Source organism: Anastrepha obliqua, chromosome 5 (genome assembly GCF_027943255.1).
Source record: "Anastrepha obliqua isolate idAnaObli1 chromosome 5, idAnaObli1_1.0, whole genome shotgun sequence".
NCBI lineage: Eukaryota > Metazoa > Arthropoda > Insecta > Diptera > Tephritidae > Anastrepha > Anastrepha obliqua.
The window spans coordinates 78541285-78554670 of record NC_072896.1 but is presented as its reverse complement, the minus strand read 5'-3'; the positions used below and the strand labels follow the sequence as shown (position 1 = coordinate 78554670).

The window sequence follows — 13386 nt, the reverse complement described above, 5'->3', positions numbered from 1 at the left end:
ATGCAATTGAACTGTTTAGAAGAATATTTTCTCCTCCAATACACGATTGGAAAATAATTTAAAATTTTTAGAGAAAAACCAACAAACGCGCGAGGCTGCTGATAGTGGAATTAACAGACACCATCAGCAAATTTATGCAACTGAATGTGATTTAGGGTATATTAGGGCGGGTCGATTTAAAAATCGCTCATTGCTCTGTGAAAATCGTATTCTAGGGATCAAAATAAGAAACTTTCCATACCTCTAAAACGAATTCTGATGTCCCCCAATTTGGGTCGAACGAAAAATCCCACTTTGACCCATTTAGAGTGCTCCAATCGAGTCCAAATGTTTGACCGACCCCCACTAACTTTGGACGGCCGATCGACCCATGCCAGTGGCACACCCCCTGGAACTCCCGTGGGGGGTTCCCCATACAATCATTTCAAAATATCACCATTTTTGGCTTTTACATGAGAAAAGAAACTAAAAAGTTCGACCCAAATTGGGGGACATCAGAATTCGTTTTAGAGGTATGGTTCCTTCGTCAAAGTTTCTTATTTTGATCCCTAGAATATGATTTTCACAGAGTAATGGGCGATTTTTTTGCCTCCCCACAAATCGACCCGGCCTAGGGTATATTGTATGTGAAAGTAAGAGAGAGCGGTCTGAAACCTGCTGTGACCCTGCAGATATACTCAGCTCTTATCAGATCAATCCTTCACACGTCAGGAACAATACGGGCTGCATGGAAGTGTATCTTTATGCATTAAGGGTGCTATGAGCACAACCTCCGGCGATGTCTTAAATGCTATCAAGAAACAATGTGTAGACTCCATGAATATGGTTTCTGGCACGAAGATGGAACTACGAGAAACAGACGAATCTTTAAGATGCTATCTGAGCAGTATCCACTGTTTTTGGCACCTAAGGATGATTTTTAGCCCACAGTTTCATTTGGAAGGAAATTTGATATCGAGTTTCCATTGCGTGAGGAACGGAGTAGTACAGAGTGCACTTAAAGAAATTTTACCGGTATTTTATTTACCGATGGTTCCTACGATAAAATATGTTTTGCAGCCGAATGATACTTGAACGATAGTAATAATTATCATTTCGTCCTGGGAGGGATGGAAACTGTTTTCCAAAAAGAAGTGTTTGCCATTCTGTAAAAAGCAATGTAGATAATTGAGAAGAGATGGAGCGGGAAACAAATTGGAGTCTTCAGTGACAGTCGGGCTGAAGAAGAAGCGGAATTCTGTTGGTTCCAGGACACCGCGGTGTTCAAGGAAATAGAATTGCTGATAAATTGGCCAACTGCGGATCAGTGCTTACCCCACAGAGTCCAGAACCAGAGGGATCAGCGATTATGTATGCAGTTTACATAAAGACCAATGTCTGGTCTAGAACGCTGCAGAACTGCAAAGTATTTTGTGACAAGCCCGAACAGAAAACTGTCGAGCTTTCTTCTAAGCCTTCGTAGAAAATACGTTCGGTTGATGGTCGGTATTATTATAGGGCACAAGCCATGCGGTCAGCATATGACCACGATTGAAATCTCTGAGGACTCGATTTGCTTGCCTCGCTTAAAGTAGCCGGATTTCACTGAGCATTTTCTTTGTGACGGTCCTGCTTTTGCTAGAGTAAGGCTACGAATTTTAGGTTCCAGTGTCATGAGAATGAGTCAAATTAGTTCTCTCGAACTGGAGGATATTTTCAGATTAGCCAAAGTATTTGGAAAGTTTTCATAGGATTAGCTATGTCTGTCGCTGTTTATTTCCTATCCTATCTTTTCCCTCTATTACTTCTGTCCTTTCCTCTTTGACAATCAACCCTTTTACTTTCCAGGGCTTCGAATACAATGGGCTGTTTAGCTTGAGTGTTTTAGGAGCTACTATTCTCTCGGTGCTTCTTGGCTCGAGTTTTCAAATTTCCAAACGAGTGAGTGGGTCGCGATATACTGTTTCTACTTTTGACGACCTAGTATCGCATTGTCGAGATGCAGAAATGTTTTGGCAGAAGCAAAGCAGCTTTCAGAGATATGTCCCGATAGAAATGAATTTGTAGAAGGGCGAAAAAGATCTTCGATTAGCAGGCACTGCAGATGTTTGCTTCAAAAAGACAAAAGAAGAAACAGCCACAGTAGGCCAAACAGCTGCAACAATGAAGGTATCACCAATCCAAAACCGACTTTTTGTTATTTTTTGATATGGAGGTAGAATAAAGTATAATTATAGTATAGGTATTAATAGTATATTAAAAAATATGAATAAAAAGTCTATAGAAAAAAAAAAATTGCATAAAACTAAGAAAATAAAACATAAATGTAAATTGATGACATATTCTTCGTGTATTATGAATCAGTTTCTGAACTTAAGTGGAGAGAGGAGGAATTTATAATTAATGTTAAGAGTTTCATGCTATTATCTTATTTATTGTATTTCTTCAATTTAACAATGTATTGCTTAATACTTAAATCGGAACCACTTCAAGCTTTGTTTCGTTGCTTTAAGTTCCTTCGAAATGAAACCAATGAGACTGACGATAAGAGCAAACCAGTGTTTTAAATCTTTTTTGGTACACACTCTTCCAGTTTTTCGAAGTTTCAAAGTTTTTGTGCGAACTTTCTAAGATTTCTTCAGATAGTAAAATTCGAACTTTTTAGTTTATTTTCTCATGTAAAGTCCAAAAATGGTGATATTTTGAAATGATTGTATGGGGAACCCCCCACGGGAGTTCCAGGGGGTGTGCCACTGGCATGGATGGATTGGCCGTCCAAAGTTAGTGGGGGTCGGTCATACATTTGGACTCAATTGGATCACTCTAAATGGGTCAAAGTGGGATTTTTCGTTCGACCCAAATTGGGGGACATCAGAATTCGTTTTAGAGGTATGGTTCCTTCGGCAAAGTTTCTTATTTTGATCCCTAGAATACGATTTTCATAGAGCAATGAGCGATTTTTAAATCGACCCACCCTAATAAATAATAAGTCTTATTTGAGGTATGTGCTTAAATCGAATTTAAAAAGCAAGGTAGGACTTGAAACACTCTGTACATTTTGTGGTCAGCGCTGGTAAAAAATTTAAAAATGCCGGAAGCTGCGGTCATGGCACACTTTGTTGGCTTACATTAACAAATTTTGCTTTTTTTCTGTAATTTAAGAGAAATGAAATACGATACGATGATGAAATACGTCGATTAAAATGTTCGACCAGTGACAACTGATAGCTGCTGGTTATGCACTTACTTAAGCGCTCAAATGTCCATTCTCATTTGTCTTAATGCCAATCGGTTTTTGTCAATTGATGCGACAAGTTAACTGGCATGCTCACCCGCAAGCACAAATGCATCAATTGAAAATAAATAAAAAGCGCTTTCATTAGCGCCACAAACCCACAAGCCAGCCAAGCTAACCAATCTGTTCTTAACCAACGATGGTTTAAAATCAACGAACTAATCAAACAAGCGGTAATGGAAGTAAGCGGAGAATGAGTGGAGAAATGCAGAGTATGCAAAAAGGGATGTGGCTAAGATCGAAAACAGACCATAATTAAACCAAAGGATAATCAAAAGTGGTACTGGGCGAAAAGGTTAAGAAAAAAAATATACATATATTTCAAAGGTACGAGTATGTGGCATAAGAGTGTGTTGTGTGTATATATATGTGTATGAGTATGTGTGCAAACCAACCACTCAAAGTCAATTGTGTCGCAAACGTAAGTCCACTGGTCCCATAGTGGATACGAGTGTATGGGCAGGAATATTTGAGAGTTTGGGGTAGAAAACCAAATTGAATGCCGAAGTTGGAGGTGAAGTAAGTGCAGTAGGAGAACTCTCTTACGCTCTCGACATTTTAATGACACACGCGGGGTTAAAGTAATCAACGTTAATGCTGCTTTGGCAGCAACGGAGTTTATTGCCACTCGAATGGCTTGATTGGTATTTGAGTAGCGCATAAACGCACACAGGCACACATGCGCACATACACACGTAATGATGTTTATGTATGGCAATAAAGGAGAAAGAAGTAAGAATAAAGTGCCAGCTTTGAGGGCAGTGCTCAAAGGATGTTGTTAGCCACTTTGTTGATAAGTTTGTGTATGTGTGTGTGGAATAACACAGCTGATGTCGGCAAATTGCTAAGTGTGTTAGTGTGTACGCATTTGTGGGAGAGTTAGTGAGTGCGAATGTGACTTAACCTAATGCAGTGAGGTGAGTCGCTTTTTGTGCTCAACCGAGTGTTTGAAAAATAAGTGCAATATGTGAGCTATCAAGTTGAAGGCAAAAAAAAAAGAAAAGAGTTAAATTTAAGTGGGAAAAGTGCATTCAAGTTGCCCCCACATAGTGGCACTAAATTTACGTTAGATCGCAGCTAGTGGTTGTTGGGGTGAGATTTAAGCCTTTTTTCACAGATTGAAAACTCAGTCGAACCAGTGGTATTTTAATAACTATTATGGAGCTCGTTTTCAAGCTTGTTGGGGCATGTAGAGGCAAAGCTATAGTAGTAGATTCATCGAGTTGAATTCTTTTGTTTTGCTTAAGGAATACCGAGAGTGCTTCAATGTCGATAATAACCAAAAAACCGAAATAATAACCCAAGTAATGAAGAGCAGTTGCAACCACATTCTAATTTATAGAGGTTTTGGTTGTCTTGCGCTGTATCTTTATTTACTTCCGAAGTGTAGCGCTATGCCACAATTTTATGGCAATTCAAACCAGCACGAGCTTAGTTAATAGAGTCTGAAAGTATTTTTGTTTTTCCTTCTTCACTACTGTCGGGATTATAGGACCTCAACAAGACTCAGTCTTGCGTTGGTTTCGGTAACCTATTTTGGTTTCTGACAGGGTAGGTGATAGCCTGCCGCTACTAGTCCTAAACAGTGGGAATGCCCACCTGTCATTGCTTAGGAATAACGCCTTCTTTACTGCTTGGAGCGCCATCTGTGCTTTACATTTTTCTGCCAGAAGGGTCGCACAGAGGGTTGACGACTTCACTAAATTTCGTGTGTCTGTGCTAATACTGCGGTTGTCCGCTTCCTCTTGCTGGCGCCACTGATGCAATGTGTAACTGTGTTTTTCTTAGTTTTTGCTAGTTTTAGTAGCCACAATGCAAGCAATGCGCTGATTATTATATGGAAAGGATAAGTTTGTGGGGCTGAGGAATGAGATTGTTTGTTTGTATTTGAAACAGGGAAAGTAGGCAAATTTGGAAAATGCGAGGACCGTGCACAACCGAACCCATAACATCTGGGATGGTAGGCTGGTGCACCTACGCTAGACTACCGAGGCCGGTAGTGAAGGTACATCTAACCAGTAATTCAACACTCGATGGCCTACTAAGTCTTCATGACTCGACTTAAGTTGTATTCAAAATAGTGGAAAAATAGTTAAAATATATGACTGAGCAAAACAGTTTAGTTTAAGATCGATGCAGTAAAATTTCACGGGAAATATTTTAATAGACCCATAAAAGGGTCATGTTGACATGTACTTCAAGATACCCCTCAAAAACATATTTGACAATCCGTTAGGGCATTAAAATGTTCCAGAAAACTATTTTTCGAAAAATTTAACTATCGGTCTTTTCAAAAAGATACGAAAATACCAAATTCAATCAAAAAAATTAGTTTTTTTTGCACAGAAGTATTCTATGGTGACTACATAAGGTCACTGGCGCATGTCATATAGACAATTGCTAGAGTTAGTGCCCATCACTGAAACATAATATACAAGATGCATTAGATATCAGCCTTCAGATTGATTAGATATCAGCCTTCGGAGCCTTATATTCCAACTAGGATTGTCATTAAATTGTTGCACGTTTTGTATTCGATTTATTGGCAAGGAAATACAAAAAATAAATCTAGATATCCAAAGCATTAGGCATTACAACGTTCGGTCTCATGTCGTGGAAGAAGTGAAATCATACAAATAAACACTGAAATGGCAGGTTTTACCCCACCCGTCATACTCTCCAGGTGCTACGCCTTCGGACTATCATTTGTTTCGAGCGATGGCACATGCAACATCCAGTTATGAAAAAGTCCAAAGTTCGATCGATTAATGGAAAAGCACTTCAAAACGTAAATATTTAATCACATTTTTTTTAATTTTGTGAGAAAATGACAGAGGCAAAATTGTAAAATTTTAAAATTTTTCTACCGAAGGCAGGGACTAAAATTTAATGCAAAATGCGATTTTAGGATGGTTTTAATCAAAAGTTTTCCAATAGCTGAAATGCACGTGGAGCTTTGTCATTGAATGCGCAGAATTGATGGCTATTAAAAACACTTTTTCATAATTTGATGTTGCATTTTCACAATGAGCGTTAACCGCAGCCCCATCAAATACTATATATGTATATATAATTGGAGCTTACACCTTGTTTGGGTATTTAGTCGAGCTCCTCTTTCTATTTGTGCCGCGCGTCTTGATGTTGTTCCATCAAATTGTACTGTACTACTGAGAATCGACCCTGAGTCAGCAGATTAGGACCCAATTAGCCGCAGCTAATGAAACAAACGCCAATTAACAAGGTTTCGAAAAACTATATTATTTGTTGGGCCTCGGAAATTTTGAGTAGATTTATATAAAATATGTTGAGCTAAAAGGTTACTGTTTTGAAAAATATTAATTTTGTTAAATGCGAAAACCATGAAAAAATAGCAAAATTTACCTTAGAATTTGTATAACACTATAATACATACAGGGTCGGGCACTCGAAGTGTAACCAATCAAGGAGCCCATAAATTTAGTTTGGAAAATTACTTTTATTTACAAATTTAAGACTCAATTTACTTTTACTCGATATGACCAACTTTTGCCTTGACTATGGCCTTGAGACGGTCCAGAAACGAATCGCAAGCTGCCCAAATGTGATATGCAGGTATTTTGGCCCACTCGCGCACAATCTTTTAGTTTGAATTTTGCACTCCAAAATGGCCCAAAGACAGTAATCCATCGGATTCGCGTCTGGTGAATTTGAGAGCCACTGTGTGGTCGTTATGAAGTTCGGACCGTTGTTTTTTAGCCATTCTTGGTGAATTCGAGGTTCGTGAGACGGTGCCGAATCCTGTTGAAACGTCCATTGTCTGCCAACGATATGTTTGTCTGCCTACGTTTACTCTGGGACTGGGACTGTCATTCAGCCAACTAACAGACAGCTGATGCCCCTCACTAGAGTAGAGGCTCTTTCAATAATCAAAATATTCAAATTCAAATTGAAGATGTCTGGATGGCACGATATTTTTATGCCAAACTAACTTGCATTGCATTTTTACTGAAAATATTTTTCATCAAGAGGAAATTTATCAGTTTAAAGAACATGTGGACTGAGAGTGACATTGAAGGGCCAAAGCCCTCAAGCTGATTTACATAACATTTAAAATAAGGGACTAAAAAAACAAGGGCAAAGCAAGTCACTGCTGACAGTTCTGAATGTTGTAAGAGGCTTACAATGATTATCTAGGAACCAGCATTAACACCCATAACAATGTCAGCCTTGACCCATAACAATGTCAGCCTGGGCCTTCGTACGTTAGTGAAGGCGATGGAACGATGAGCGTATAAAGATCCAGCGGCTACGTTGGCTGAGGCATATCGTACGAAAGGAAACAAACGCTATGGCTCTGAAAGTATTCGATGCAGTACCAGCTGATGGTAGCAGAGGAAGAGGATGGCCTCATCTGTTTTGAAAAGATCAGGTGGAGATGGACGTCACTTAGACTGCCCAACTGGCGCCGGTTAGTACGAGTAGGAAATGATCGGCGGTTATCGTGCCAATCAAGAAAACTAAGAAAAAGACTAATAAACAATGACAAATACGATTAGTTGACAATTAACTTTGATAGATTTTGTAAGATCTGTTGGTGTTTAACGGTTAAGCCGACTTTAGATAGATTCATCTTTATTTGGGAGCCTTGAGACTTCTCATCGTAGGAATTGTGGGTGGTGTAAACTTTCATTTACTGTTTGATTTCATTAAGTACGTAGAATCTTTTTACATTTTTTACGGGTTCTGATCACGGATATCATAGTCAAGTCTGACAACAAGGCTATACATCAAGTTACGCTTTGGCGGTACTTTTGCACACCACTTTCTCATGCTTTTGAGTGTAATTTCGTCTAAATTTGGCGTATATCTGCCATTTTTTAAATAATCAGCCGGCTAACCAACGCCTATTCTTACAGGAATTTCTTTACATAATTGGCGTAGTGCGCAAATACAGGTAAGATACCGCAAGGCATCTCAATTACTGACATTTCTTCACTTCCGATATATTTCGTACAAAACGAATTTCTTAATCGAGGACATTCGGCAGTTAGAGGTGAATGGAGGGAGGGTAGCTTTCCTATACTAAATCTGCTTTTTAGTCACTTCCTTACCGTTTATCCTATCCAGGCATATGCGTGAGCTTGAGACTGAGTGGATTTTGCGCACACTTTTGTACTAAATACTTAGTGGCTGCATTTGACTCTGCTGTCAACTAAAATCATAACGTGCTCCTTTAAAATTTCTGAGCAATAATTTGAACTCCGAAACTATTCAAGTTGCAGAATTTGTGAACTTTGATGAGGCCAATTTTAATAACATCCAGGTGCTCACTCATTACTTTTGCAGAATATGCCTCTCTCAAATTAAAGCATAGTGTGTCACACTCAGGTAGTGAAGGGAGACAGTAGGGCATATCTGCTTAGAACAGAACTTGACTCCGCTGGGGGCTTAAAATAGGCGGCAATCGTTTCAACACCAAAAAAAAGTATAAGCCTGCATTGAACTGTAGTAAACGCCCATAAGCGTGACTATGGGCTCAACGAGGATAGAAGGGGAGAGAGTATGATGTAGATGTAGAGGGCCCTTGGAATGATTACATGAAAACTGCAAGTTATTATAAACTTAGTGTTCACATTGCCATTCTTGCCTTGGTTTCAAGAAGGATATGCGTTAAAGCGGGCAAGCAAAGGGGCTTACTATGGATTTAAATTCCAATTAAAAGGGGAAAAGGCGTTTGATGGCTGTCGCTTGCACAAAAAGTTGTAGTTTTGTGTAATAAAGAAGTGAAGTAGGTTATTGTGTGGCCTTATAGCTATACGCCTGCGTGTATGTGTGTGTGCGTGCATGTGTTTTTCACTTACCTATTTAAACCATCGATGCAAACACCAAAAACGCAAGGATTACTGAGGCAAGCAAATCCAGCTTGGCCGCAACCGAATGCGGCCAACAGGCAAAGTAGTGGCAACAACCAAACAAAGCCGGATGCTATGGCATTATTGTTGTTGCTGTTGGCAGTAGATTTTGAAGAACGACAGCAAAGCTGCTCAATTGTGGCAAGTAGTTGCTCAGAAATTGTTGCCCATGAAGTGTTCAATGTTGTTGCCGTTGTTATTGGTGCAGGTGTGTGGGTGACTGAAGCTATAGTGGAAGTTGTTGTTGTGGTTGTTGCTGGGGTCACACAGTTTGCTAGAGTCGCGGCGGCATCGTTCAATGTGTAGGCGCTTGGTCGTGTGCTTGGACACTCAAATGCAGATTTCAAACTTTTTGTCGCCCTTTTAGTCTTTGTAGCTGCCAATAAAGGGTTTCTTGCTGTTGTTGTTGTTGCTTTGGCTGTAGCCGATGATGCTTTTGCTTTTGCTGCCCATGTAAATTTGATTAAAACATTCTTCGCACCCACTTTGGTCGTTGACTTCGCACTGGCACTTCGCAGCTGAGCTTTGCCGGCTGACGGACGTGTGGCCTTCGAAGATGTCATAGGTTGCGATGTGGAGGCCTGCAGGTGATCACTAAGCGGTGTAATGAGCACTTGACTTTGTTGCAACTGGTGTTGTTGCTGATGCTGTGCCTGTTCCTGTGGTGGCTTGCTCGCTTGTTGGCCGACTCGTTGCTCCATATTATAAATTTGCTGATTCGTCGAGTGGGGTATTGCTGTGGCGTACTTAGTTAGCACTGTTCGCTTTGCTAGTGCATATGTGTGGTTGTAGTTGCCTTTTTGTTTGTTTTTATTACGCATTGGCTGACGCCATGCTGACGCAGCAGTATCATCATCATCGTCACCACCTTCCCGCAGCACATTTTCCGCCTGCAGTTCACTTTCCTGCAGCAGCCTTATTACAGTTCGTTGATCCTTGCCACCCAGCGCATCGTCGTTAGCCGTGCCCTGCGGATATATTGCATATTGCGTGCCAACATTTTCACTACATGTCGTCAACATTTTGCTGTTGTAATTGGCGCAGCAATCGGATTTACTGCTGCCGCTTTCGCTCCGGTACTGATTTCTGTAGCAACTATTCATGTTGTTGTTGCCAACACCGCAATGTGTTTTATTGCTATGACTTGGTCGATTCACGATTTTATTGTTGTAATAATTTTTGTTGTAGCATTGACTGCTTGTTCGCGCATTCTTAATTGGCCCCATCGTTGTCGTGATCAACTGCACAGCTGACACTGCATCGGCAGCGGACTGCACCGCCACTAGCGCACCATCATCACAACTTTGCTCGCTCTGCCTCTTGATATTCACAATTCTTTCGCTACTCACATTGGCGCAGGCATTTTGCGCTACTTCTTTTGCTGCCACTGTCAACAAGCGTCGTTTTTTCGTCATCTCCCTGCAGATTATTTCAAGTAATTTGCATTAAAGGTCTGAGCACAGCACCAGAGTTTTGGGGCGGAGAGAGGCGAACTCCCAGCTCAATTCCCAACGCTAAGTATTTATCGTTTTCCGTATTTTTTTGTTTTGTTTCCGACGCACTATCAGTTACTTCAGCAGTTATTTATGTCCTTGGTGCCACTACTTTTTTTATAAATCGTTGCTTTTTCAATTGCTCCACCCTCTTCGGCTCGTTGTCTCTTATTTCTTATTGCTTATCTGCTGGCGCTATTGATTGATTATTCTTTGCTATTACAAAATGCAATATATTTTCTTTTTACTCTTCTTTTTTATGTTTCCTGCTGCCTGCCGTTCGTTTACGCTGTACAATTCCTTCTTGTCACAGTTTCGTTTATCTTAGTTTTATTTTTTCTTGTATTCTTTTTTTTGTTCGCCACCTGTTTTTGCTGGTTTTTCCGAGCTTTTTGTTGGCGTTTTGTTATTGCTGTCGCAAAATCCGCTTAAGTGTTTTATTAACTTTTATCATTTGCGTAAATTGTTTATTTCCTTTCGGGATACTCTGTTTACTCCCACCTTATTGGTTACGTCCTTAGATTTATCTCTTCGACTATCGACACTGTGCATGTAATAGAGCTGCTTGCTAGTGACTGCCTGGCTCACTAGAGTTTCGTGAGTGTTATTCTCCTAGCAGTTATGTGTTTTTTATTACCATTCGCTGACTTGCAAAATCAAATGGATTTGCATTTTTGATGACTGCCTTTTGGCGAAGTTTAGATTTTACTCTGCAAGAAATGAGAAGTAAGAAAATATTTTAGTTGATGGCAATTTAAAATATTTTTTTTTTCTTTGCTTATAATAACATATCCTTTCTGCAATAATAATATATTGTATACACATACATATATTTTTTAATTTTAAAGTAATTTATAACTCATAAAAAATTTATACAGAATCCTGTCGGTATCACAGACTGGTCATGAACTGACGAATTGTCAACCATTTAGTGATCCCACCCCAACCTACTCGCAATACTTACGATACACGTATTTTGCATTTGCATGCCCTGGGCACGAAACTATCGTCACTACAACATTACAATAGAGATGAAAAAATACAAGCACACATTCGCCACCGCATTACACTTTTTTCGCCAGTCTCTTCGTTGACAGCTAAATAGATGCCGGGCGACAATAACTATTCACAATTAAGAATGACAACTAAAAGTGCTAAAATTACATAAATTTACATTTTATTTATTTATTTTTTTTGCTTACATGTTATAATTTTTTTTAGAACTACTTTTAAGAAACCTTTTCTATAATAAAAAAAGGAAAAATATTCTTGTACTGCCAAGTCGCAAAGCTGATGATGTCACTTTGCTAAATAGAATTATCTTCTTGGAATATTTTTGAAAAGAAATTGAGTATGAACAAGATTTATAAAGGGCCTTTCAAAAGACGCGCATAGGTGTTGTTTTAAAACAAAACATATAATCATTCGACTTCAATATTTTTATTCAAAATATAGCTTTTAACAATTATATGTGAAAAATATATAGGTATGTATATATTATATATTTTCCAATGGTTGCTAGTTGAAACATAGAAAACACGAAAAATAACATCATTGAAATGTCCACCATTCGATTTATGGTGAAAGTTGTTTAGCAGAAATTTGCGCTACAACAGCAATATTTTCAACAGAACGTCTAATTTTTGGTCAGCCAGTCCTCTTTCTATTCTTGATAGAACAATTTCCTTGAAATTTTTTCACCAACCTTTGAAATGTCGACTCATTCGGATGATTATTTTAACCAAAAATCAAAAAAGGTCGACCATTTTCATAAGGTTGGTAGGTAGGTGGAAGTGGCAGTCAGTCCCTAAGCCAAATCATTTAGACCGCTACCAATCCTTTGTGATACCACAGTAACAGTTTATCTGCTGCTCCTCGTTAAACCATTTTATATTAAGTACAAGCCCATTGAGCTGGCTGACACTTCTATCCCTAAGTTCATCAGTATCATTTAGAAACGATGAGCAAAATATCTAAACTTAGCGGCATACCACACAGGACGATGTAAAGGAAGACGTCTGACAGACTCATCCTACTCCTCATTCTTGTATCTTCGACCTTGGAGACAATGGTCTGTGATAAAAGCAACTAACATAGAAACGTTTTTCTTTGACCGATTAAGTTGCGCCTTTGAACGCCTGCCAATAACATCAGGCAGATGACCACCACAACCACGCTTAATAACCGAATTGCAAAGTGGCTGCCCTATGTCCTCGATAGCCTCGATAAGCCACAAGGTGTTAAATCACAAGATCTCGGTGGCCAATTGAGATAACACGGTCCGGAAACGTTTCGCGTAAAAGATCAATGGTTTCATTGCTTGTGTGGCACGTAGCGGCAAAAAATAAAATACTGAAAACAAAAATGAAAACTCTTTTTTCATCTCCGTTTTACGCGCTTTTGAAGAAACACCCAAAAACCCCATTTTGAGTCAGCCGATGGTCTAAATTTTTATTTTTTCACAATCAAATTTAAGTAGCTTTTTTAACATCCCGGCTTCAAGATTATGCAAAATTATTCAAATCGAAGTACACCCCTTCTTCAATAGCTCATTCAAAAAAAGAGCACTTTGTGGGTTAATTCGCGCCCACCCAGAGTTCACCGAAAAACTCTCTCTACTATCGAACTATCAAAAAAAAAAAAAAAAAAAAAAATACACACAATTTCACAATGCTTCCAAAACTATACACAAACTAACAAAAGTCTAATTAAAATTTTTTATCTGAGT

General features: G+C 39.1%; 2 protein-coding genes across 6 annotated transcripts in view; one reads left to right on the top strand and one right to left on the bottom strand.

The window, feature by feature from the left end:
- LOC129246875 (uncharacterized) overlaps nucleotides 1-13386 on the top strand; it is a 316754-nt gene that overhangs the window by 193138 nt on the left and 110230 nt on the right. The window lies entirely within an intron of this gene.
- LOC129246873 (protein eyes shut) overlaps nucleotides 1-13386 on the bottom strand; it is a 306316-nt gene that overhangs the window by 195315 nt on the left and 97615 nt on the right. For all 4 annotated transcript variants that reach the window (XM_054885574.1, XM_054885576.1, XM_054885575.1 and 1 more), the window contains exon 2: nucleotides 9115-11368. In XM_054885574.1, the coding sequence (XP_054741549.1) occupies nucleotides 9115-10580 (1466 nt within the window). In that variant the 5' untranslated portion in view covers nucleotides 10581-11368. The remainder of the gene's footprint in view (nucleotides 1-9114; nucleotides 11369-13386) is intronic.